The sequence below is a fragment of the Eleutherodactylus coqui genome, chromosome 2 (genome assembly GCF_035609145.1).
Source record: "Eleutherodactylus coqui strain aEleCoq1 chromosome 2, aEleCoq1.hap1, whole genome shotgun sequence".
In the NCBI taxonomy this organism is placed as follows: domain Eukaryota; kingdom Metazoa; phylum Chordata; class Amphibia; order Anura; family Eleutherodactylidae; genus Eleutherodactylus; species Eleutherodactylus coqui.
In genome coordinates this window covers 314235098-314259698 of record NC_089838.1, presented here as the reverse complement: position 1 = coordinate 314259698, position 24601 = coordinate 314235098, and the positions used below count along the sequence as shown (strand labels likewise).

Genomic DNA, 24601 nt, shown 5'->3' with positions numbered 1-24601 from the left:
ACTTTTGGTTTGTTTTTTGGGGGACAAACAAAGGAAAAATAGCAATTTTGCCACAATTTTTTTTTTTAATTATTTTTACGCCGTTCACCATGCATGATAAGAGGTGTTTGTTTTTTCCCCCATTGTGTGGGTCATTAAGACTGTGATAACACCTATTAGGTGTTGCTTTAAAAAAAAAAAAAAAAAAAAAAGGGGGGGGGGGGGGGATTTTAGCCATTTAAAACTTTTTTTTTTTTTTACATAGATGCGGCAAAGCACTGCGATATTTTTTTTTTTCCTTTCGCTTTCATCTGATAGCATATTTTAGCGTACCCCTTATTGTGATGGGTGATGAGGTGCGCTTAACAGACAAAGATAGAGCAGACAGGGTGTAAAGCGCCATCCAGTGCCGTGATTGAATGCATGTCTGCGAGGCCCCATTGATTTCAATGTAAGTGTTAGACCGCAATTAACGCGGCGTTCAAAAAAACGCCTGTGTTAGGGAGGCCTTAAATGTTTTACTCTGTTACTACCGCTACCAAGTGCCGAGCCTAACAACGGTCAACGCAGAGCGACCAAACTATAGAAAAATGAAGCCGGTGTGTGCGGGTCTACAAGCGTCCTGACGATGTGGCGTCTATTTAGTCCGGCTGCTTTCTGCAACAACATGAATAGGTTTCTGTTTAGATGTGAAGTTTGTAGACGTTCGTGTGGTGTGTGCGCTCTGACCCCTCTGGTGGAGGAGGACGGGCACAATACAGCCCCCATCCGTTCTCTGCAGGTGTCAGCTCCTGCACCAGGTCAGTGGATTCAATGGGTTCTCAGTGTATGTGTTGTGCCTGCTGTGAGCGTTTGGGGTGGGGATGTCTGATGAATTGGGTTGTGTTCTGTTTGTGATGTCTGCTCTGTTTTGGTGGACTATGTTGTCTGTGATTATGGCTGTTGCGGTACACTTTGTGCGTGTGGTTGTAGGATGGCATGAGTGTCTGATAGTTTGTCTTGGTGGATTATATTTGCTCTTGGGTGATGCCTGTGCCGAGACCAGCCGGAGGTGATGTGTTGTGTGGTCTCTGGCACCATGTGGCATTTTCTGCCCATGCCATCAGTAAGTGTGGGGCCTTTTAGGATGTGTTTTCTGTAGTTTTTGACTTGATTCTGTACGGCAATCATGAACCCTTCTGTTTCCCCAAAGGGGGGACCACGAGCCAGCTAGCAGTGTCGTCAACGTGATCCTGACTGAAGTCAAAGCCCTGCCGACCATGGAGCTCATCCTTGGCCCATCATTAGTTAATGGTGTTGCTGTGTTATGAATGCCTGGACTACAGGAATGCTAGAGTGACTACTTTGTGTGGAATATATCTAAAATTTTAGTTTTACTAGATTTTCTTTCCTTTATATTAAACTTGATTGACCTTTTTAGTACACGATTTTGTTTTTTAGTCTCTCAGGGGGAGCTTAAGATGCAATCGTTTGATCACTAGAATAGTACACTGCATTACTTATATAGTGCATTTTACTAAGCCTATGGCAGCAACATATCAGACTGCTGAGTTACATGGCAGACATGGAGGCTGTTGTCCGGCTTCCATCATGGGAACCCACCGGTATTTTGCAATCGCATTGCAAGGTGTCGATGGGCGACGGAGCCCCCTCCTCCTGACAACTGCTTACGTTAAACTGCCAAAATCTGAGGTTTCTCCTCTCCTGGTGGTTAGAGCAGGAGCCTGGTTGTCGGTAGTCAGACAAGCCACAGCCTTAAAAAGATGTATGTGCCGGTATAAAGCAGTAATAGTCAGTAAAAAGACGTATTGGCCGTCACCAACGGGTTAAGAATCGGGCATTTTCAAAATCTATTTTTTAAAAAGTTAGGTTTTTTTCATGTACGTAAAAAATAAGTCCAGCGATATGATGTGTTTTTCTCTCAAAATGCATCACAGCCACAGGCAGAAATTGAAGGTAAGAGTGCGATATCAGTCTGATTCTTGGACCGATATCACACTTGCCCGTATGAAAGAACCCTTACTCAAATATTATATCAACTGCCTCCCTGTGTGTAAAAGTAACAAACCGGCTTGCACTCGCCTCTCCCTGCCCCTGGCTGAGTCCAGCGACGCCGCTCTGTGACAACGTGCTTACAGGCTGCAGCAGCCAAGGGCAGAGCCCAGCAATCAGTCGAGATACAATTTCAGTAAGTTGGACAACCTCTTTAACGGGAACCTCTCGCATCGCCATATAAACTAGGTTATGGTGCTATTTGGGGACGTGACAGGGAGCCGTGGGATGTATTTTTTTATACTCGCTTGCTCCCACAATGCAACTGTGTCCTCTGAAGTAGGCCTGCGAAAATCTGCCTCGTGTCAGTGTCTGCACAAGACTCTGAAAAGGGTTGGGTTTCTGTACCACCCCAACTTCAAAGGTGACACTGGTCACTTTTTTTTTTAAGAGACCCTCATTTTGTATCGCGCTTGGCCTTCAGACTGGCCACCATTTGTTGTATCAGTTCACAGGTATCAGAGGACTCCAGCTGTACGAAGGATTGCGAGGGTGTCCATCACTGCCCAATATCGCCCTCGCAAGTGTGCAGGAGCCCCTAGATCACCTCCACCAGCCTGATGGGAAGGGCTCATCCACACTGACATATGCGTATTTAAGTCGCATAAATAAACTGCATCTTCCCAGCATATTACATAGTAACTTAGTATGTATGGCTAGAAAGACCTCTCTCCCTCAAGTTCAGCCTATTACCCCCACCCCCACCCTCAAATGTTGATCACCGTTTTATTCGCTACATGCATAATCTGCATATTTACACACGTGTGAATGAGGCCCAATGGTTGATGGATTCATGCTGCTTGATCCAGTCTGACCTTCCATCAGCACGGGCCAACAGAAATCTAGATCCATCTGACCAGGAGATGTTTTTCCGCTGCTCTGCAATACGTTTTTTTTGCCCGCTGGAGTCTCATCTTTCTGTTTCTCTTAGACATAACTGCCCTGGAACTGATCACCTGCTATCATAGCCCCCCATAGTTCCCCAACTCCAGTCCTGAGCGCCCCCAACAGGTCATGTTTTCAGGATGTCCTCAGTATCGCACAGGTGATGTAATTATTGTTGGTGTTCATACTATAGGAGATCCTGAAAACATGACCTGTTGTGGTCCTGAGGCCTGGAGTTGAGAAACACTGTTATAGCCCATCCGTGCTAAGGGACAGCAAGTTGTGCATGCGCATACATTGGGCCTCATGTCCAGGGGTGGATCAGATTCTGCATGCAGGAGCCCATAGCGGAATCTGACCCTGCCCGCAGCCGAGGACACTGCGGGTCTTCTGCTTACCCTTGGTCTTCTACTTTCTTCACTGCAGAGGTGTGCAGAAGCACCAGCCAGCACGCCAACACACATGCGCAGGAGAGGTTTTTTTTTTTCTTTAAAAAAAACTCTTGCTTTCCGGCAGAATTCGCGGCCTGAATCCAACGGCTTCTATTGGAAGCCGTCCGCGCGGGAACCGCACTGAAATGGAGAATGCGGAAATTTGTTTTGCTGACCAAAAGGTCTGCAAAGCAAATCCGCATGCTTTAATTTATCTGCTGACACCCATGTTTTTCTATGGGCGGCTTGAACTGCGGCTCGTCCGCACAGCTGCCCCGCGTGGATTCTGTAATTAAAGTGCGGTCGTGGACATTGGGCCTTAGTTGGTGCACCAGCATTTTATTTGGCTCCAGTTTACTTGACTGTACAGCATCTGTTCATCAGACCAATTCCTGACATCCTCCTCTGACCCCTTTTGGGGATGAGTTGTTTTCGTCCACTTGATCTCGCCATTCTCAGTTTACTTTCAACAATTCTATGAGAAAACCCCACATGGTCGGCAGTGACATCCCAGCCCGGCTAGTCTAGCACCGATGACCGGCCTCGTTGGAAGTCACTCAGATCGACGGATTCTCCCATCTAATGTGGATTTACACTGAAAGTGATCCATGGAAGACTTGTTACATAATTTTATGCTGCACTCCGGGGTCACAGGGAGAATTTCCATACACAGAAGCTCCAATCATGAGAGAGCTGGGGGTCTAATAAAGTGGTCAGTCGGAGTATAACTTATTAACGATGGGATGTTGGAACAATTCAGAAAATACTTCCAAATGGCAACTGAGATGTCAGATTTTGAGGCAATTATTATGTACCCCTCACTCATTGGCACCCTTCAATTGTGCCATGGGTGATGAGTGACAGAGACCCTCCTCCCTCTGTCTAACTGCCTAGATTCTGTGGCTGCAATTGACCGCAGCATCTAAGGGGTTGTATGGCTGAAATCAGTGTTATCTGTGTTTGGTCGTATCAGCGAGACTGCAGCTGCTATTCAGTTGTGATCACATGGGCAAAACTCCTATGCCCACATCACAATGGCATACATGTAGGTGGTTTTGAGAGACCTACACCTTCCAGATAATGTACACGTGCCATTAAGGTGTTTAAAGTGTAATTCCATTCAAAACCTAAAAGTTCTGTTGTGGCTGCATTTAACCCCGTCCTCCAGGATGGGAGCCCAGGAAGCTGAGACATAAGGAGCTGTTTGCTGGGAGTCTCTGCTTTAATCTGTCTGATATCAAAGAAACGCTGTGGCCACCAGGCTGAGGAGTCTTGGTCAAATGGTGGAGGTCGGAGTTTAGGAAGAAACTACATGGATCCACAGGTCTCCTGTCTTGGCGTAGCGGCACGGTTTGTTTTCTTACACAATTTCTCCAGCTTTTCACTTCTGTATTCTAGTGAATGCGTTAAATCAAAACCTAATAGGAGTTGCTACAGCGTAGGGGGCGCTGCATTTCTAAAAGGCCTGGGTGACCATCTCATTACGGGCGGAGACTCACTGGTGTTTTTTTCTCAATGCGCTGCGATATCGCCAGTCTTTTTAATAGGGCCAGCGGCAGAAGTCCGCGGCATGCTATCCCATTGCTTCATGAATAGCTAAGATATTGCTATTCATGAATGAATAGCTAAGGCCTATCTGTCATTGGCTGAGTACTCAGCCAATAGCTAAGCACTAGCTGCTATTGGCTGAGCCCTCAGCCAATCAGCACAGCCCTTTCAGGAGGCGGGGATTTAAAAATCCCCGCCTGATGAAAGTGCTGGACAGCAGTGCCGGGGAGCCAGCCGTAGGACGTGTCTGAGCACTGGAGAGGTGAGTAATTTTTTTTTACCACTAATTGATGATTATCGGGGAAGGGCTTATATTTCAAGCCCTTCCCCGATAATCATACAGCGGGGCTTGGCACAAAGCAGTGCTTTTAATGGGATTGGCAGCAGTGCCGATCCCATTAAAAGCAATGGGATAGCATGCCGCGGACTTCTGCCACAACTGTGTCAGCTGTGGCAGAGGATTCCTTCATCCCTGTGGTCCCCGCGGGGATGAAGGAAACTCCTGCCACAACTGTGTCAGCTGTGGCAGAGGATTCCTTCATCCCTGTGGTCCCCGCGGGGATGAAGGAAACTCCTGCCACAGCTGTGGCAGAAGTCCGTGGCATTCTCCCTATGTTTTCAATGGGGCCAGCGCTGCTGCCGCTGGCCCCATTGAAAGCACTAGCGATATGCCGGTTCTATACTGTCGCCTTTCTTGCGCTGCGAGGTGAGAGTTTTCTTGTGCTCTCGCAGCGCAAGAAGGAAAATATCACCAGTTGGTGTCCACCCTCAATGCTACAGGTGTATTCATCATTGTAGTCCGAGCATGCTTGGAGCATGGCAGCCATGTGCTGCCTGTTTGTCTTTGCATCGATCATCTCTGGAGCGCATGTACAGGTCACTTGTCATTACTGGATCACACACAGTTGAGGAGTGTGCTTGCTGCATGGCAGAAGGTCATCTGGAGTGAAGAGTCCTGTTTCCAACTGAACCATCCGGATGGCCAGGTCCACATCTGGTGTAGACAGCATGTAGCCGTGTCCCATGGGTGCACTGTTGGGTTTCAATAGGTCAGTGGTGTCATGGTCTGGGGAGCGGTTTCCTGGCAGGGCCTAGGACGTTGGTCATCGTACCATAATCCGTGAGCAGTGAACACTACAGGGACCTGATAGCCGCCCATCTGCCCCCATACTTTCAGGAAGTCTTCCCCAACCGCAGTGCCATCTTTCAGCAGGACAACCCTCCATGTGTTTGAGCTCGGATGACTAGGGAGTGGTTGGAGGAACATGACAATAGATTCTCCACACGGCCCCCAGACGGACTGTAACCCCATTGTACATGTTTGGGATATACTGGAGTGGGCTGTGAGATCTGCTCCCACTTATCTGCCCAATGTGCACCAACTAACGGAGCCGCTGCAGCGGGCATGGGGCGAGCTCAGTGTGGAGGACATTCGCTACCTTGTAGAATCTGTTCCCTGACATCTAAAAACAATGATTGCCCAAAAAGGTGGCCCAACCGTTATTGAGTAGCCGTTCCTAATGCAGCGACCGGTCCGTGTATAGGTACTGAGTTAACCATTTAGAGCCCTGATGATGCAATTTCATAACCAAATATCTGCTCTAAACCGGGGCTTCTCTTAATCGACACTTTCCATTTCCGCAGCCTACGTAAGCTGCGGCCTCCCTCCTATGCTTTTAGCGTCCCTCAGCGCCCGCTTTACATTGTTTATGCCCTGCTGGTGCTATATAAATGTATTTATTTAATGTAGGCAGCCTGCAATTACTGACATGTCCTGCCACCAGCAATCAGAAGAGGTGGGAGGCCGCGGCTTATAAATAGCTGCGGAGCCGCAGGTCCCCCGAACACACGGCACACGATCACAGTCACCTCCTGAGCCCGGCTGACTAATTCTATAGGCTGGATGTACGGGTCGCCTACACAGGCCTGCTCTTTGTATGTCTTCGGTGTTGGATCCGTGAACCTCAGCTCCTGAGCTAGCAACAACGTGCAATTTGATAGTTTTGTAGACAGAGGGCGCCGGTGCACCATTGGACAATGCCCTGTTTTTGCTGCAGAGCTCCTATACATATATTCACCCCCGGGGGCGTCCCTACTTTATAGGGTCTTCCTGTATACTGGGATAGATGGCAGGTCCAGCCTCTGGTCACCCAGCCCCCCGCAGTGTCATCTCATCATCCATGATATATTGTGACAGAGGGGCACCCCGGGTTCTGTATCGGTGGTCTTGGGTTCAGGACCTCCTCATCGCTGTCAGCAGTCACTTATTCTGCCCTGCCAGAGTCCCTCTTCTTTCTTTCTCAGCGGTCTCTTTCCATCATGTGGGTCCAGTCCCCTCTGTTCTCTGCAGTCACTTTTTAGTCTCACTTTTGTTTTTCTGTTGCAATGGTCACTTCTATACCGATCCTCTGTCTCTTCTCATAGCGGTCACTTCTATACTGATCCTCTGTCTCTTTTCATAGCGGTCACTTCTATACTGATCCTCTGTCTCTTTTCATAGCGGTCACTTCTATACTGATCTTCTGTCTCTTCTCATAGAGGTCGCTTCTATACTGATCCTCTGTCTCTTCTCATAGTGGTCACTTCTATACTGATCCTCTGTCTCTTCTCATAGCGGTCACTTCTATACTGATCCTCTGTCTCTTTTCATAGCGGTCACTTCTATACTGATCCTCTGTCTCTTTTCATAGCGGTCACTTCTATACTGATCCTCTGTCTCTTCTCATAGCGGTCACTTCTATACTGATCCTCTGTCTCTTTTCATAGCGGTCACTTCTATACTGATCCTTTGTCTCTTTTCATAGCGGTCGCTTCTATACCAATCCTCAGTCTTTTCTCAGGGCGGTCACTTCTATACTGATCCTCTGTCTCTTCTCATAGCGGTCACTTCTATACTGATGCTCTGTCTCTTCTCATAGCCGTTACATCTATACTAATCCCATCTCTTTTCATAGCCGTCACTTCTATACTAATCCCATCTCTTCTCATAGCTATCACTTCTATACTGATCCCTTCTCTTTTCATAGCGGTCACTTCTATACTGATCCCTTCTCTTTTCATAGCGGTCACTTCTATACTGATCCTCTGTCTCTTCTCATAGCAGTCACTTCTATACTGATCCTCTGTCTCTTCTCATAGCAGTCACTTCTATACTGATCCCATCTCTTCTCATAGCGGTCACTTCTATACTGATCCTCTGTCTCTTCTCATAGCAGTCACTTCTATACTGATCCCGTCTCTTCTCATAGCAGTCACTTCTATACTGATCCTCTGTCTCTTCTCATAGCAGACACTTCTATACTGATCCTCTGTCTCTTCTCATAGCTGTCACTTCTATACTGATCCTCTGTCTCTTCTCATATCGGTCACGTCTATACTGATCTCCTGTCTCTTCTTCTCATAGCTGTCACTTCTATACTGATCCTCTGTCTCTTCTCCTTGTGACGGTCACGTTAATACTGGTCCTCTCTTTTCTTATTACCATACTCTCTTTTATCATTCTCATGGCGGTCACTTCTATACTGATCCCATCTCTCCTCCTCATGGTGGTCACTTCTATACTGATCCCATCTCTCATCCTCATGGTGGTCACTTCTATACTGATCCTGTCTCTTCTCCTCATGGCAGTCAGTTGTATACTAATCCCCTGTCTCTTCTCCTCATAGCGCTCACTTCTATACTGATCCTCTGTCTCTTCTCATAGAGGTCGCTTCTATACTGATCCTCTGTCTCTTTTCATAGCGGTCACTTCTATACTGATCCTGTCTCTTCTCCTCATAGCGCTCACTTCTATACTGATCCTCTGTCTCTTCTCATAGAGGTCGCTTCTATACTGATTTTCTGTCTCTTCTCATAGTGGTTACTTCTCTACTGATCCCTTCTCTTTTCATAGTGGTCACTTCTATACTGATCCCTTCTCTTTTCATAGCGGTCACTTCTATACTGATCCCTTCTCTTTTCATAGCGGTCACTTCTATACTGATCCCTTCTCTTTTCATAGCTGTCACTTCTATACTGATCCCTTCTCTTTTCATAGCTGTCACTTCTATACTGATCCGTTCTCTTTTCATAGCGGTCACTTCTATACTGATCCCATCTCTTTTCATAGCGGTCACTTCTATACTGATCCCATCTCTTTTCATAGCTGTCACTTCTATACTGATCCCATCTCTTTTCATAGCTGTCACTTCTATACTGATCCCATCTCTTTTCATAGCTGTAACTTCTATACTGATCCCATCTCTTTTCATAGCGGTCACTTCTATACTGGTCCCTTCTCTTTTCATAGCGGTCACTTCTATACTGATCCCATCTCTTTTCATAGCTGTCACTTCTATACTGATCCTATCTCTTTTCATAGCTGTCACTTCTATACTGATCCCATCTCTTTTCATAGCTGTCACTTCTATACTGATCCCATCTCTTTTCATAGCTGTCACTTCTATACTGATCCCATCTCTTTTCATAGCTGTCACTTCTATACTGGTCCCTTCTCTTTTCATAGCGGTCACTTCTATACTGATCCCATCTCTTTTCATAGTGGTCACTTCTATACTGATCCCTTCTCTTTTCATAGCGGTCACTTCTATACTGATCCCATCTCTCCTCCTCATGGTGGTCACTTCTATACTGACCCTGTCTCTTCTCCTCATGGCAGTCAGTTGTATACCAATCCCCTGTCTCTTCTCCTCATAGCGCTCACTTCTATACTGATCCTCTGTCGCTTCTCATAGCGGTCACTTCTAGACTGATCCCTTCTCTTTTCATAGTGGTCACTTCTATACTGATCCCTTCTCTTTTTATAGCGGTCACTTCTATACTGATCCCTTCTCTTTTTATAGCGGTCACTTCTATACTGATCCCTTCTCTTTTCATAGCGGTCACTTCTATACTGATCCCTTCTCTTTTCATAGCGGTCACTTCTATACTGATCCCTTCTCTTTTCATAGCTGTCACTTCTATACTGATCCCTTCTCTTTTCATAGTGGTCACTTCTATACTGATCCCTTCTCTTTTCATAGCTGTCACTTCTATACTGATCCCTTCTCTTTTCATAGCTGTCACTTCTATACTGATCCCATCTCTTTTCATAGCGGTCACTTCTATACTGATCCCATCTCTTTTCATAGCTGTCACTTCTATACTGATCCCATCTCTTTTCATAGCTGTCACTTCTATACTGATCCCATCTCTTTTCATAGCTGTCAGTTCTATACTGATCCCATCTCTTTTCATAGCGGTCACTTCTATACTGATCCCATCTCTTTTCATAGCTGTCACTTCTATACTGATCCCATCTCTTTTCATAGCTGTCACTTCTATACTGATCCCATCTCTTTTCATAGCGGTCACTTCTATACTGATCCCATCTCTTTTCATAGCGGTCACTTCTATACTGATCCCATCTCTTTTCATAGCTGTCACTTCTATACTGATCCCATCTCTTTTCATAGCTGTCACTTCTATACTGATCCCATCTCTTTTCATAGCTGTCACTTCTATACTGATCCCATCTCTTTTCATAGTGGTCACTTCTATACTGATCCCATCTCTTTTCATAGTGGTCACTTCTATACTGATCCCTTCTCTTTTCATAGCGGTCACTTCTGTACTGATCCCATCTCTCCTCCTCATGGTGGTCACTTCTATACTGATCCTGTCTCTTCTCCTCATGGCAGTCAGTTGTATACCAATCCCCTGTCTCTTCTCCTCATAGCGCTCACTTCTATACTGATCCTCTGTCTCTTCTCATAGAGGTCGCTTCTATACTGATCCTCTGTCGCTTCTCATAGCGGTCACTTCTATACTGATCCCTTCTCTTTTCATAGTGGTCACTTCTATACTGATCCCTTCTCTTTTTATAGCGGTCACTTCTATACTGATCCCTTCTCTTTTCATAGCTGTCACTTCTATACTGATCCCTTCTCTTTTCATAGCTGTCACTTCTATACTGATCCCATCTCTTTTCATAGCTGTCACTTCTATACTGATCCCATCTCTTTTCATAGCTGTCACTTCTATACTGATCCCATCTCTTTTCATAGCTGTCACTTCTATACTGATCCCATCTCTTTTCATAGCTGTCACTTCTATACTGATCCCTTCTCTTTTCATAGCTGTCACTTCTATACTGATCCCTTCTCTTTTCATAGCTGTCACGTCTATACTGATCCCTTCTCTTTTCATAGCTGTCACTTCTATACTGATCCCTTCTCTTTTCATAGCTGTCACTTCTATACTGATCCCTTCTCTTTTCATAGCTGTCACTTCTATACTGATCCCTTCTCTTTTCATAGCGGTCACTTCTATACTGATCCCTTCTCTTTTCATAGCGGTCACTTCTATACTGATCCGTTCTCTTTTCATAGCTGTCACTTCTATACTGATCCGTTCTCTTTTCATAGCCGTCACTTCTATACTGGTCCTTTCTCCCCATAGCTGGAATACACAATTCTGAACCAATCAGATTCCAGATGCTATCTTTCCAGCACAAGTTAGGAAATAAGAGGTGATCTGATTGGAGGAGAAGAGCCACTTGTTGTATCCACTGTTATACTGGAGATGTGGGCTGTCTCCATCATTGCAGCAGTCACTACTCTATAGAATGTCTGTCTCGTGTAGAAGTAACTGCAAGAAAGGCACGGAGCAGCAGTCACTTTTCTATGGTTACTCTCTCATGCAGCGATCACTTTTCTATAGTTGCGCTCTCATGCAGCAGTCACTTTCATATAGATTCTCATGCAGCGGTCACTTTTCTATAGTTGCGCTCTCATGCAGCAGTCACTTTCATATAGATTCTCATGCAGCGGTCACTTTTCTATAGTTGCTCTCTCATGCAGCGGTCACTTTTCTATAGTTGCTCTCATGCAGCGGTCACTTTTCTATAGTTGCTCTCATGCAGTGGTCACTTTTCTATAGTAGCGCTCTCATGCAGTGGTCACTTTTCTATAGTAGCTCTCTCATGCAGTGGTCACTTTTCTATAGTTGCGCTCTCATGCAGTGGTCACTTTTCTATAGTTGCACTCTCATGCAGTGGTCATTTATCTATAGTTGCGCTCTCATGAGGCGGTCACTGTCATATAGATTCTCATGCAGTGGTCACTTTTCTATAGTTGCGCTCTCATGAGGCGGTCACTCTCATATAGATTCTCTCTCATGCAGCGTTCACTTTTCTATAGTTGCGCTCTCATGAGACGGTCACCGTCATATAGATTCTCTCTCATGCAGCGTTCACTTTTCTATAGTTGCGCTCTCATGAGGCGGTCACTGTCATATAGATTCTCTCTCATGCAGCGTTCACTTTTCTATAGTTGCGCTCTCATGAGGCGGTCACCGTCATATAGATTCTCTCTCATGCAGTGGTCATTTATCTATAGTTGCGCTCTCATGAGGCGGTCACTGTCATATAGATTCTCTCTCATGCAGTGGTCACTTTTCTATAGTTGTGCTCTCATGAGACGGTCACCGTCATATAGATTCTCTCTCATGCAGCGGTCACTTTTCTATAGTTGTGCTCTCATGAGGCGGTCACTGTCATATAGAATCTCTCCCATGCAGCGGTCACTTTTCTATAGTTGCGCTCTCATGAGGCGGTCACTTTTCTATAGGTGCGCTCTCATGAGGCGGTCACTTTTCTATAGTTGCGCTCTCATGAGGCGGTCACTTTTCTATAGTTGCTCTCTCATGAGGCGGTCACTGTCATATAGATTCTCTCTCATGCAGCGGTCACTTTTCTATAGTTGCTCTCTCATGAGGCGGTCACTGTCATATAGATTCTCTCTCATGCAGCGGTCACTTTTCTATAGTTGTGCTCTCATGAGGCGGTCACTGTCATATAGATTCTCTCTCATGCAGCGGTCACTTTTCTATAGTTGTGTTCTCATGAGGCGGTCACTGTCATATAGAATCTCTCTCATGCAGCGGTCACTTTTCTATAGTTGCGCTCTCATGAGGCGGTCACTTTTCTATAGTTGCTCTCTCATGAGGCGGTCACTGCCATATAGATTCTCTCTCATGCAGCGGTCACTTTTCTATAGTTGCTCTCTCATGAGGCGGTCACTGTCATATAGATTCTCTCTGATGCAGCGGTCACTTTTCTATAGTTGCGCTCTCATGAGGCGGTCACTTTTCTATAGTTGCGCTCTCATGAGGCGGTCACTTTTCTATAGTTGTGCTCTCATGAGGCGGTCACTGTCATATAGAATCTCTCTCATGCAGCGGTCACTTTTCTATAGTTGCGCTCTCATGAGGCGGTCACTTTTCTATAGTTGCTCTCTCATGAGGCGGTCACTGTCATATAGATTCTCTCTCATGCAGCGGTCACTTTTCTATAGTTGCGCTCTCATGAGGCGGTCACTTTTCTATAGTTGCGCTCTCATGAGGTGGTCACTGTCATATGGATTCTCTCTCATGCAGCGGTCACTTTTCTATAGTTGCGCTCTCATGAGGCGGTCACTTTTCTATAGTTGCGCTCTCATGAGGCGGTCACTGTCATATAGAATCTCTCTCATGCAGCGGTCACTTTTCTATAGTTGCGCTCTCATGAGGCGGTCACTTTTCTATAGTTGCGCTCTCATGAGGCGGTCACTTTTCTATAGTTGAGCTCTCATGCAGCGGTCACTTTTCTATAGTTGCGCTCTCATGAGGCGGTCACTGTCATATAGAATCTCTCTCATGCAGCGGTCACTTTTCTATAGTTGGCTCTCATGCAGCGGTCACTTTTCTATAGTTGTACTCTCATGAGGCGGTCACTGTCATATGGATTCTCTCTCATGCAGCGGTCACTTTTCTATAGTTGCGCTCTCATGAGGCAGTCACTTTTCTATAGTTGCGCTCTCATGCAGCGGTCACTTATATAATCTCTTTCCTTTTACATGCCGTAGCTTCCTCTCGCTTATGCAGCAGTCACTTCTGTATACAGTCTCTTTTTTAAGCAGGGGTCTTTATTGTTGTCAGTGTTTTCCCTCTTATAGCAGTCATTTTCGTATGAACTGTCTCTCTCTCGGAGCTGTCACTTGTATCTGTATGTGTGGAGCTGCATAGAGGATCACCAACCGGTGTCATTTTCGTTGCTCACGTGTATCTGGAGTCGGTCTCTCTCCCTTATCTGAGCAGTCACTTGTAGCTTGAGCCAGTCTCTCTCCATTCTCTAAGCAGTCACAATCTAGTGTTTGTCACCTGTTCCCGGAGTCTGTCTCCTTCCCCTCTCTGAGCAGTCAGTTCAATCTAAAGACAGCCTCTCTCCTTTATCAGCAGTCTCTCTCTTCTTTGAGCAGACATCTGTATCTAGAGTCAGTCTGTCTGAGCAGTCACTTGTATCTGCAGTCTCTCTCAACAGTCTCCTTCCTCTCTTTGAGCAGTCACCTCTATTTTCAGTCTGTCCTCTCTCTGTAGTCATTTTTAATCTCCAGTCTCTCATCTCACTTTGAACAGTTCTCTTCTATCTACAGTCTCTTCTTTCTCTCTGAGCAGTCTCTTGTATCCGTCAGTCACTCTCTCTCTCTCTCTAGTCACTTGTATCAACAATCAGTCTCTCTCTCCATTCTCTGAGCAGTCACTTGCAACTCCAGTCTCTGCATTCTCTCTAAGCAGTCTCTTGTATATTGTCAGTCTCTCTCCCAACTCGTTGAGCATTCACCTGTATCTTTAGTCTCTCTCTTTTTCTGAGCAGTCACTTGTATCTTTAGTATGTCTCTTCTTTCTTTAAACAGTCACTTGCATTCTCAGTCTTCCTCCTGACTCTCTGAAAAGTCACCTGTACCTACAGTCTCTTCTTTGAGCAGTCACTTGTATCTGCAATCACTCTCTCTCTCTGGATAGTCAGTTGTATCTACAGTCTTCTCTCCCCATTCTCTGAGCAGTCACTTATATCTTCAGCCTGTCTCTCTTTTCTCTGAGCAGTCACTGGTATCTTCAGTCTTTCTGAACAGTCACCTGTACCTACAGTCTCCTCTTGGAGCAGTCACCTGTATCTCCAGCCTCTCTCCCCCTCCTCTGGAAGATGACTGAGGACCCCTCCTGCACCCGCAGACCCCTCTCTCAGCTCCCAGCATCTCTCTCCAGAATACTAATCTCTTGCTGGTTCTCGCTACCCCCGGATAGCAGTCTAGGTGTGCACTCTCTGCACTCTCATTCCCTCTCCCCCCCCTTCCCCAGCAGTCTAGGTGTGCACTCTCTGCACTCTCATCCCCCCAGCAGTCTAGGTGTGCACTCTCATCTTCCCCCCACCCCCCCAGCAGTCAAGGCGTTCACTCTGCACTCTCGTCTCCCCCCCTCCCCAAGTAGTCTAGGTGTGCACTCTCTGCACTCTCATCCCCCCCAGCAGTCTAGGTGTGCACTCTCATCCCCCCCAGCAGTCTAGGTGTGCACTCTCATCCCCCCCAGCAGTCTAGGTGTGCACTCTCTGCACTCTCATCCCCCCCCAGCAGTCGAGGCGTTCACTCTGCACTCTTATTCCCCCCCCTCCCTCCCCCAGTAGTCTAGGTGTGCACTCTAATTCCCCCACCCCAGCAGTCTAGGTGTGCACTCTCTGCCCTCTCATCCCCCACCCCAGCAGTCTAGGTGTGCACTCTCTGCACTCCCCCCCCCCCCCCCAGCAGTCTAGGTGTGCACTCTCTGCACTCTCACCCCCCCCCCCCAGCAGTCTAGGTGTGCGCTCTCATCCGCCCCCCCAGTCTGCATGCTTCCTCCTGTTGCTCTTCCTCTCTCCATCTCTCCTTTCCATTCTGTGAATAAAGCCCGTTCCTCGGAGCGCTCCTCCCCTGATTGAGAAATTACAGCAGGGAGCAGAGCGCTATATGGATATATAGGTGTAGTACCTACCTGTGCCCTGCAGTCCAGCACACAGGGCACGGACAGAGCGTGGTACAGGGTGGTGAGGCTGGCAGCCCAGAAGTTTACATCTGCTTTTCCTTCAGGATTTCTCCCTGTAATTCCTGGAAGATGTCTCCCCAGTATAAGGCATGATCTCTTCTCTGCCCTGAGTTACCCCATCACCACATGCCAAGGGAATCAGTAGATCCACAAATACGGGACCACCAGGGGGAAGATCATAGGTGTGATGATAGCCGAGAACCCCCCCTAAATTCATGGACGTGCTCCTCTCCGCTCCGCAGATCCAATGACAGGTGTCAGCAAGTGAAGATTCCTGGAGGAAGGCGGCTCTGAGCAGGTGGCAAGATGGAACTAGAGAAGGATGTGCAGCCGTTACCGCCGCGGTACCGCTTCCGAGACCTCCTGATGGGCGACTGGCAGCAGGATGAAAGGTAAAGCCGTGGGCACGGGAGCACTTGTAGTCCTGAAGGAGTTAAATATTACACGTGGAGATGGGGAACCAACACCAAGACACCCTCAGTCCTAAAGTTATACATTCAACAAGTGTCTGTAATACACAGATATTACTAGTATCCCTTGTATAGTGTATAGTGTAATACACAGATATTACTTGTATCCCCCTGTGTAGTGTAATATAGAAGGTAATGTAATAAACAGATATTACTAGTATCCGTTGTATAGTGTAATATAGAGGAGCGGTGTAATACACAGATATTACTAGTATCCCTTGTATAGTGTAATATAGAGGAGTGGTGTAATACATAGATATTACAAGTATCCCTTGTATAGTGTATAGTGTAATACACAGATATTACTTGTATCCCCTTGTGTAGTGTAATATAGAAGGTGATGTAATAAACAGATATTACTAGTATCCCTTGTATAGTGTAATACAGAGGAGCGGTGTAATACACAGATATTACTAGTATCCTTTGTATAGTGTAATATAGAGGAGCGGTGTAATACATAGATATTACTAGTATCCCTTGTATAGTGTAATATAGAGGAGCAGTGTAATACACAGATATTACTAGTATCCCCTGTATTGTGTATAGTGTAATATAGAGGAGCGGTGTAATACACAGATATTGCTAGTATCCCCCTGTGTAGTGTAATATAGAAGGTGATGTAATACACAGATATTACTAGTATCCCCTGCACTGTCTATAGTGTAATATAGAGGAGCAGTTTAATACACAGATATTACTAGTATCCCTTGTATAGTGTAATATAGAGGAGCAGTGTAATACACAGATATTACTAGTATCCCTTGTATAGTGTAATATAGAGGAGCCGTGTAATACACAGATATTACTAGTATCCCTTGTATAGTGTAATATAGAGGAGCAGTGTAATACACAGATATTACTAGTATCCCTTGTATAGTGTAATATAGAGGAGCAGTGTAATACACAGATATTTCCAGTATCCCTTGTATAGTGTAATATAGAGGAGCAGTGTAATACACAGATATTACTAGAATCCCTTGTATAGTGTAATATAGAGGAGGGTGTAATACACAGATATTACTAGTATCCCCTGTACTGTGTATAGTGTAATATAGAGGAGCGGTGTAATACACAGATATTACTAGTATCCCTTGTATAGTGTAATATAGACGAGCGGTGTAATACACTGATATTACTAGTATCCCTTGTATAGTGTAATATAGAGGAGCAGTGTAATACACAGATATTACTAGTATCCCCTGTACTGTGTATAGTGTAATATAGAGGAGCGGTGTAATACACAGATATTACTAGTATCCCTTGTATAGTGTAATATAGACGAGCGGTGTAATACACTGATATTACTAGTATCCCCTGTATAGTGTAATATAGAGGAGCAGTGTAATACACAGATATTACTAGTATCCCTTGTACTGTGTATAGTGTAATATAGAGGAACAGTATAATACATAGATATTACTAGTATCCCCCTGTGTAGTGTAATATAGAAGGCGATGTAATACACAGATAGTACTAGTATCCCCTGTACTGTCTATAGTGTAATATAGAGGAGCAGTGTAATACACAGATATTACTAGTATCTTCTGTGCTGTGTATAGTGTAATATAGAGGAGCGGTGTAATATACAGATATTACTAGTATCCCCCTGTATAATGTAATATAGAGGACGGGGTAATACAGAGATATTACTAGTATCCCCTGTGTAGTGTAATATAGAAGGTGTTGTAATACACAGATATTGCTAGTATCCCCTGTACTGTCCATAGTGTAATATAGAGGATCAGTGTAATACACAGATATTACTAGTATCTCCTGTGCTGTGTATAGTGTAATATAGAGGATTGGGTAATACACAGATATTACTAGTATCCCCCTGTGTAGTGTAATATAGAAGTTGATGTAATACACAGATAGTACTAGTATCCCCTGTACTGTCTATAGTGTAATATAGAGGAGCAGTGTAATAGACAGCTATTACTAGTATCTTCTGTGCTGTGTATAGTGTAATATAGAAGACAATGTAATACACAGATACTACTAGTATCCCCCTGTATAGTGTAATATAGAAGGAGATGTAATACAGAGATAGTACTAGTATCCCCTGTACTGTCTATAGTGTACTATAGAGGAGCAGTGTAATACACAGATATTACTAGTATCTTCTGTGCTGTGTATAGTGTAATATAGAAGAACGGTGTAATACAGAGATATTACTAGTATCCACTGTATTGTCTATAGTGTAATATAGAGGATCAGTGTAATACACAGATATTACTAGTATCTCCTGTGCTGTGTATAGTGTAATATAGAGGATTGGGAATACACAGATATTACTAGTATCCCCCTGTGTAGTGTAATATAGAAGTTGATGTAATACACAGATAGTACTAGTATCCCCTGTACTGTCTATAGTGTAATATAGAGAAGCAGTGTAATACACAGCTATTACTAGTATCTTCTGTGCTGTGTATAGTGTAATATAGAAGACAATGTAATACACAGATACTACTAGTATCCCCCTGTATAGTGTAATATAGAAGGAGATGTAATACACAGATAGTACTAGTATCCCCTGTACTGTCTATAGTGTACTATAGAGGAGCAGTGTAATACACAGATATTACTAGTATCTTCTGTGCTGTGTATAGTGTAATATAGAAGAGCGGTGTAATACAGAGATATTACTAGTATCCACTGTACTGTCTATAGTGTAATATAGAGGATCAGTGTAATACACAGATATTACTAGTATCTCCTGTGCTGCGTATAGTGTAATATAGAGGATTGGGTAATACACAGATATTACTAGTATCCCCCTGTGTAGTGTAATATAGAAGTTGATGTAATACACAGATAGTACTAGTATCCCCTGTACTGTCTATAGTGTAATATAGAGGAGCAGTGTAATAGACAGCTATTACTAGTATCTTCTGTGCTGTGTATAGTGTAATATAGAAGACAATGTAATACACAGATACTACTAGTATCCCCCTGTATAGTGTAATATAGAAGGAGATGTAATACACAGATAGTACTAGTATCCCCTGTACTGTCTATAGTGTAATATAGAGGAGCAGTGTAATACACAGATATTAATAGTATCTTCTGTGCTGTGTATAGTGTAATATAGAGGAGCGGTGTAATATACAGATATTACTAGCATCCCCCTTTATAGTGTAATATAGAGGACGGGGTAATACAGAGATATTACTAGTACCCCCTGTGTAAAGTAATACAGAAGGTGATGTAGTACACAGATATAACTAGTATCTCCTGTACTGACTATAGTGTAATATAGAAGAGCGGTGTAATATACAGATAATACTAGTATCCCCCTGTATAGTGTAATATAGAGGACGGGGTAATACACAGATATTACTAGTATCTCCCTGTATAGTGTAATATAGAAGACAATGTAATACACAGATAGTACTAGTATCCCCTGTACTGTCTATAGTGTAATATAGAGGAGCAGTGTAATACACAGATATTACTAGTATCCCCCTGTATAGTGTAATATAGAAGGTGATGTAATACACAGATAGTACTAGTATCCCCTGTACTGTCTATAGTGTAATATAGAAGAGCAGTGTAATACACAGATATTATTAGTATCTTCTGTGCTGTGTATAGTGTAATATAGAGGAGTAGTTTAATACACAGATATTACTTGTATCCCCTGTATAGTGTAATATAAAAGATGATGTAATACACAGATATTACTAGTATCCCCTGTACTGTGTATAGTGTAATGTAAAGAAGCGGTGTAATACACAGATATTACTAGGATCTCCTGTGCTATGTATAGTGTAATATAAAGGACGGGGTAATACACAGGTATTATTAGTATCCCCCTGTATAGTGTAATATAGAAGATGATGTAATACACAGATATTACTAGTAACCCCTTGTACTGTGTATAGTGTAATATAAAGAAGCGGTGTAATACACAGATATTACTAGCATCTCCTGTGCTGTGTATAGTGTAAGGGCTCCCACACACTTGCATTTGCATTTTTTGGTAACACGATTGTCAATGGGACTTTCTAATGTTAAAGACGCAACGCAGGGCAACTTGCGTTTTTGGCGCGTTGCGTTTTTAACATTAGAAAGTCCCATTGACAATCGCGTTAACAAAAACAGCAAATGCAAGTGGGTGGAAGCCCTAATATAGAGGACGGGGTAATACATAGTTATTACTAGTATCTCCTGTGCTGTGGATAGTGTAATATAGAGGATGGGGTAAAACAGATGTTACTGGTATCCCCTGTACTGTGTATAGTGTAATATAGAGGAGCAGTGAAATACGCAGATAATACTAGTATCCCCTGTACTGTGTATAGCATAATATAGAGGACGGGGTAATACACAGATATTACTAGTATCTCCAGTGCTGTGTATAGTGTAATATGGAGAACAAGGTAATACAACGATATTACTAGTATACCCTGTGCTGTGTATAGTGTAATGTAGAGAACAAGGTAATACAACGATATTACTAGTATACCCTGTGCTGTGTATAGTGTAATGTAGAGGACGGGGTAATACACAGATATTACTAGTTTCCCCTGTACTGTGTATAGTGTAATATAGAGAAGCGGTGTAATACACAGATATTACTAGCATCCCCTGTACTGTGTATAGTGTAATATGAAGGAGCGATGTAATACACAGATATTATTTAGATCCCCCTGTATAATGTAATATAGAGGATGGGGTAATACACAGATGTTACAGTGCTGGAGGGGGTTCAAAGAAGGGCAACTAAGCTAATACATGGAATGAGGGGACTGGAATACCCAGAGAGGCATCAAAATCGGGATTATTTACCCTGGAAAAAAGACGGCTAAGGGGTGATCAAATAACTATGTATAAATACATGAGGGGACAATACAAGGATCTCTCCCAGGATCTGTTTACACCCAGGACTGCGACGGTAACAAGAGGACATCCGCTATGTCTAGAAGAAAGCAGGTTTCATCGCCAACACAGAAGGGGGTTCTTTACTGTAAGAGCAGTTAGACTGTGGAACTCTCTGCCTGAGGAAGTGGTGATGGCAAAATCCATAGAGGGGTTTAAGGGGGACTAGATGTCTTTCTGGAGAGGAAGGACATTATAGGATATAAATCTTAGGTCAATTATTAATCCAGGTATACAGGCAGGTAGGAACTATTAGGGGTTGATCCAGGGAACAGTCCGATTGCCATTAGGGAGTCGGGAAGGAATTTTCCCCAAAGGGCTAATTGGCTCCTGCCTCTTGTTTTTTTTTGCCTTCCTCTGGATCAACAACACAGGAGGATAAACAGGCTGGACTAGATGGACGATGTCTTCATTCGGCCTTACGTACTACGTTACTATGTTACTAGCATCCCCTGTACTGTGTGCAGTGTAATATGAAGGAGCGATGTAATACACAGATATTATTCAGACCCCCAGTACTTTGTATAATGTAATATAGAGGATGGGGTAATACACAGATATTACTAGCATCCCCTGTACTGTGTACAGTGTAATATGAAGGAGCGATGTAATACACAGATATTATTCAGACCCCCAGTACTTTGTATATTGTAATATAGAGGATGGGGTAATACACAGATATTACTAGCATCCCCTGTACTGTGTACAGTGTAATATGAAGGAGCAGTGTAATACACAGATATTTTTCAGACCCCCAGTACTTTGTGTAGTGTAATAAAGAGGAGCGGTGCAATACACAGATATTACTAGGACCTCCCTGTGCTGTGTATAGTATAAACGCGATATAATACACAGATATTAGGACCTGCACTGTCTATAGTGTGATATGGAGAAGCGGTGTAATACGCAGATATTGCTAGTATCCCCTGTACAGTGTATACTGTAATATGAAGGACCGGTATAATATACAGATTAGAGATGAGCGAACGTACTCGTCCGAGCTTGATGCTCGTTCGAGTATTAGGGTGTTCGAGATGCTCGTTACTAGAGGCGAGCACCACGCGATGTTCGAGTTACTTTCACTTTCATCTCTGAGACATTAGCGCGCTTTTCTGGCCAATAGAAAGACAGGGAAGGCATTACAACTTCCCCCTGCGACGTTCAAGCCCAATACCACCCCCCTGCAGTGAGTGGCTGGCGAGATCAGGTGTCACGCGAGTATATAAATCGGCCCCTCCCGCGGCTCGCTACAGATGCATTCTGACAGAGATCAGGGAAAGTGCTGCTGATGCCGGAGCTGCTATAGGGAGAGTGTTAGGAGTGATTTTAGGCTTCAAGAACCCCAACGGTCCTTCTTAGGGCCACATCTGACCGTGTGCAGTACTGTTGAGGCTGCTGTGAGCAGTGTTGCACTTTTTTTTTTTTGTATATCGGCCGTGCAGAGCATTGCGTCCTCAGTCTGCAGTAATTTTACATAGTATAGGGCCAGTAGTGGTGAGGCAGGGACAGTGGGAAAGGTGAAAGAGATATACTGTCTATATAGGCAGTGGGCTTTTTCAAACAAATTTGGGAAAAATACTATCTTTGGGCTGCCTGTGACTGTCTTGAGTGCACTGCGTCTCTGCTGGGGGTAGTAGTCCTAATTAATACGCAGCTAAGTGTTACAGCAGGCTTGCACAAAATTCTTTCCTGGCTCTGCGTTGCCCGTTACATCACCGCCGTCATCCCGTCCAGATGGAAACAGTATACATATATACGCTGCCTACAGTATCTGTCTGCTGTCTCAGCTCAGCCTTTAAAAAAATAGAAGCAAAATACTTAAGGCCTACTAGTGGCCTTTGGACACTTGACTGCTTCTGCACTGTGAATTCCACTAGCTCAGTCATACGCACCTACGTCTCACTACAGGCTTGCGCAAAATTCTTTCCTGGCTCTGCTGTGCGTTCCGTAAGCGAAGTCAGCCTCCAACCACAGGCCAATAAGCGGCACATTTAATTACAGCGTTCTGTTTCTGCACTACTGGTAATACACCATGCTGAGGGGTAGGGGTAGGCCTAGAGGACGTGGACGCGGGCAAGGACGCGGAGGCCCAAGTCAGGGTGTGGGCACAGGCCGAGCTCCTGATCCAGGTGTATCGCAGCCGACTGCTGCGGGATTAGGAGAGAGGCAAGTTTCTGGCGTCCCCAGATTAATCTCACAATTAATGGGTCCACGAGGTAGACCTTTATTAGAAAATGAGCAGTGTGAGCAGGTCCTGTAGTGGATGGCAGAAAGTGCATCCAGCAATCTATCGACCACGCAGAGTTCTACGCCGTCCACGGCTGCAACTCTGAATCCTCTGGCTGCTGCTCCTCCTTCCTCTGAGCCTCCTCACTCCATTACAATGACACATTCTAAGGAGCAGGCAGACTCCCAGGAACTGTTCTCGGGCCCCTGCCCAGAATGGGCAGCAATGGTTCCTATCCCACAGGAGGAGTTTGTCGTGACCGATGCCCTACCTTTGGAAAGTTCCCGGGGTCCGGGGGATGAGGCTGGGGACTTCCGGCAACTGTCTCAAGAGCTTTCAGTGGGTGAGGAGGACGATGACGATGAGACACAGTTGTCTATCACTCAGGTAGTAATAATTGCAGTAAGTCTGAGGGAGGAGCGCACAGAGGATTTGGAGGAAGAGCAGCAGGACGATGAGGTGACTGACCCCACCTGGTTTGCTAAGCCTACTGAGGACAGGTCTTCAGAGGGGGAGGCAAGTGCAGCAGCAGGGCAGGTTGGAAGAGGCAGTGCGGTGGCCAGGGGTAGAGGCAGGGCCAGACCGAATAATCCACCAACTGTTTCCCAAAGCGCCCCCTCGCGCCATGCCACCCTGCAGAGGCCGAGGTGCTCAAAGGTCTGGCAGTTTTTCACTGAGAGTGCAGATGACCGACGAACAGTGGTGTGCAACCTTTGTCGCGCCAAGATCAGCCGGGGAGCCGCCACCACCAGCCTCACCACCACCAGCATGCGCAGACATATGATGGCCAAGCACCCCACAAGGTGGGACGAAGGCCGTTCACCGCCTCCGGTTTGCACCGCTGCCTCTTCCCCTGTGCCCCAACCTGCCACTGAGATCCAACCCCCCTCTCAGGACGCAGACACGACCGTCTCCTGGCCTGCACCCACACCCTCACCTCCGCTGTCCTCGGCCCCATCCACCAATGTCTCTCAGCGCACTGTCCAGCTGTCGCTAGCGCAAGTGTTTGAGCGCAAGCGCAAGTACGCTGCCACGCACCCGCACGCTCAAGTGTTAAACGTGCACATAGCCAAATTGATCAGCCGGGAGATGCTGCCGTATAGGCTTGTGGAAACGGAGGCTTTCAAAGGTATGATGGCGGCGGTGGCCCCGCGCTACTCAGTTCCCAGTCGCCACTACTTTTCCCGATGTGCCGTCCCAGCCCTGCACGACCACGTCTCCCGCAACATTGTACGCGCCCTCACCAACGCGGTTAC

At 45.2% G+C, this 24601-nt stretch overlaps 1 protein-coding gene across 1 annotated transcript in view; it reads left to right on the top strand.

Moving 5' to 3' along the window:
- The first annotated feature begins 16073 nt into the window (after positions 1 to 16073).
- The window catches only part of LOC136612873 (potassium channel subfamily T member 2-like), a 195272-nt gene continuing 186744 nt past the window's right edge, over positions 16074 to 24601 (top strand). Inside the window, exon 1 of the mRNA XM_066593593.1 lies at positions 16074 to 16159. Within this exon, the coding sequence (XP_066449690.1) occupies positions 16074 to 16159 (86 nt within the window). The remainder of the gene's footprint in view (positions 16160 to 24601) is intronic.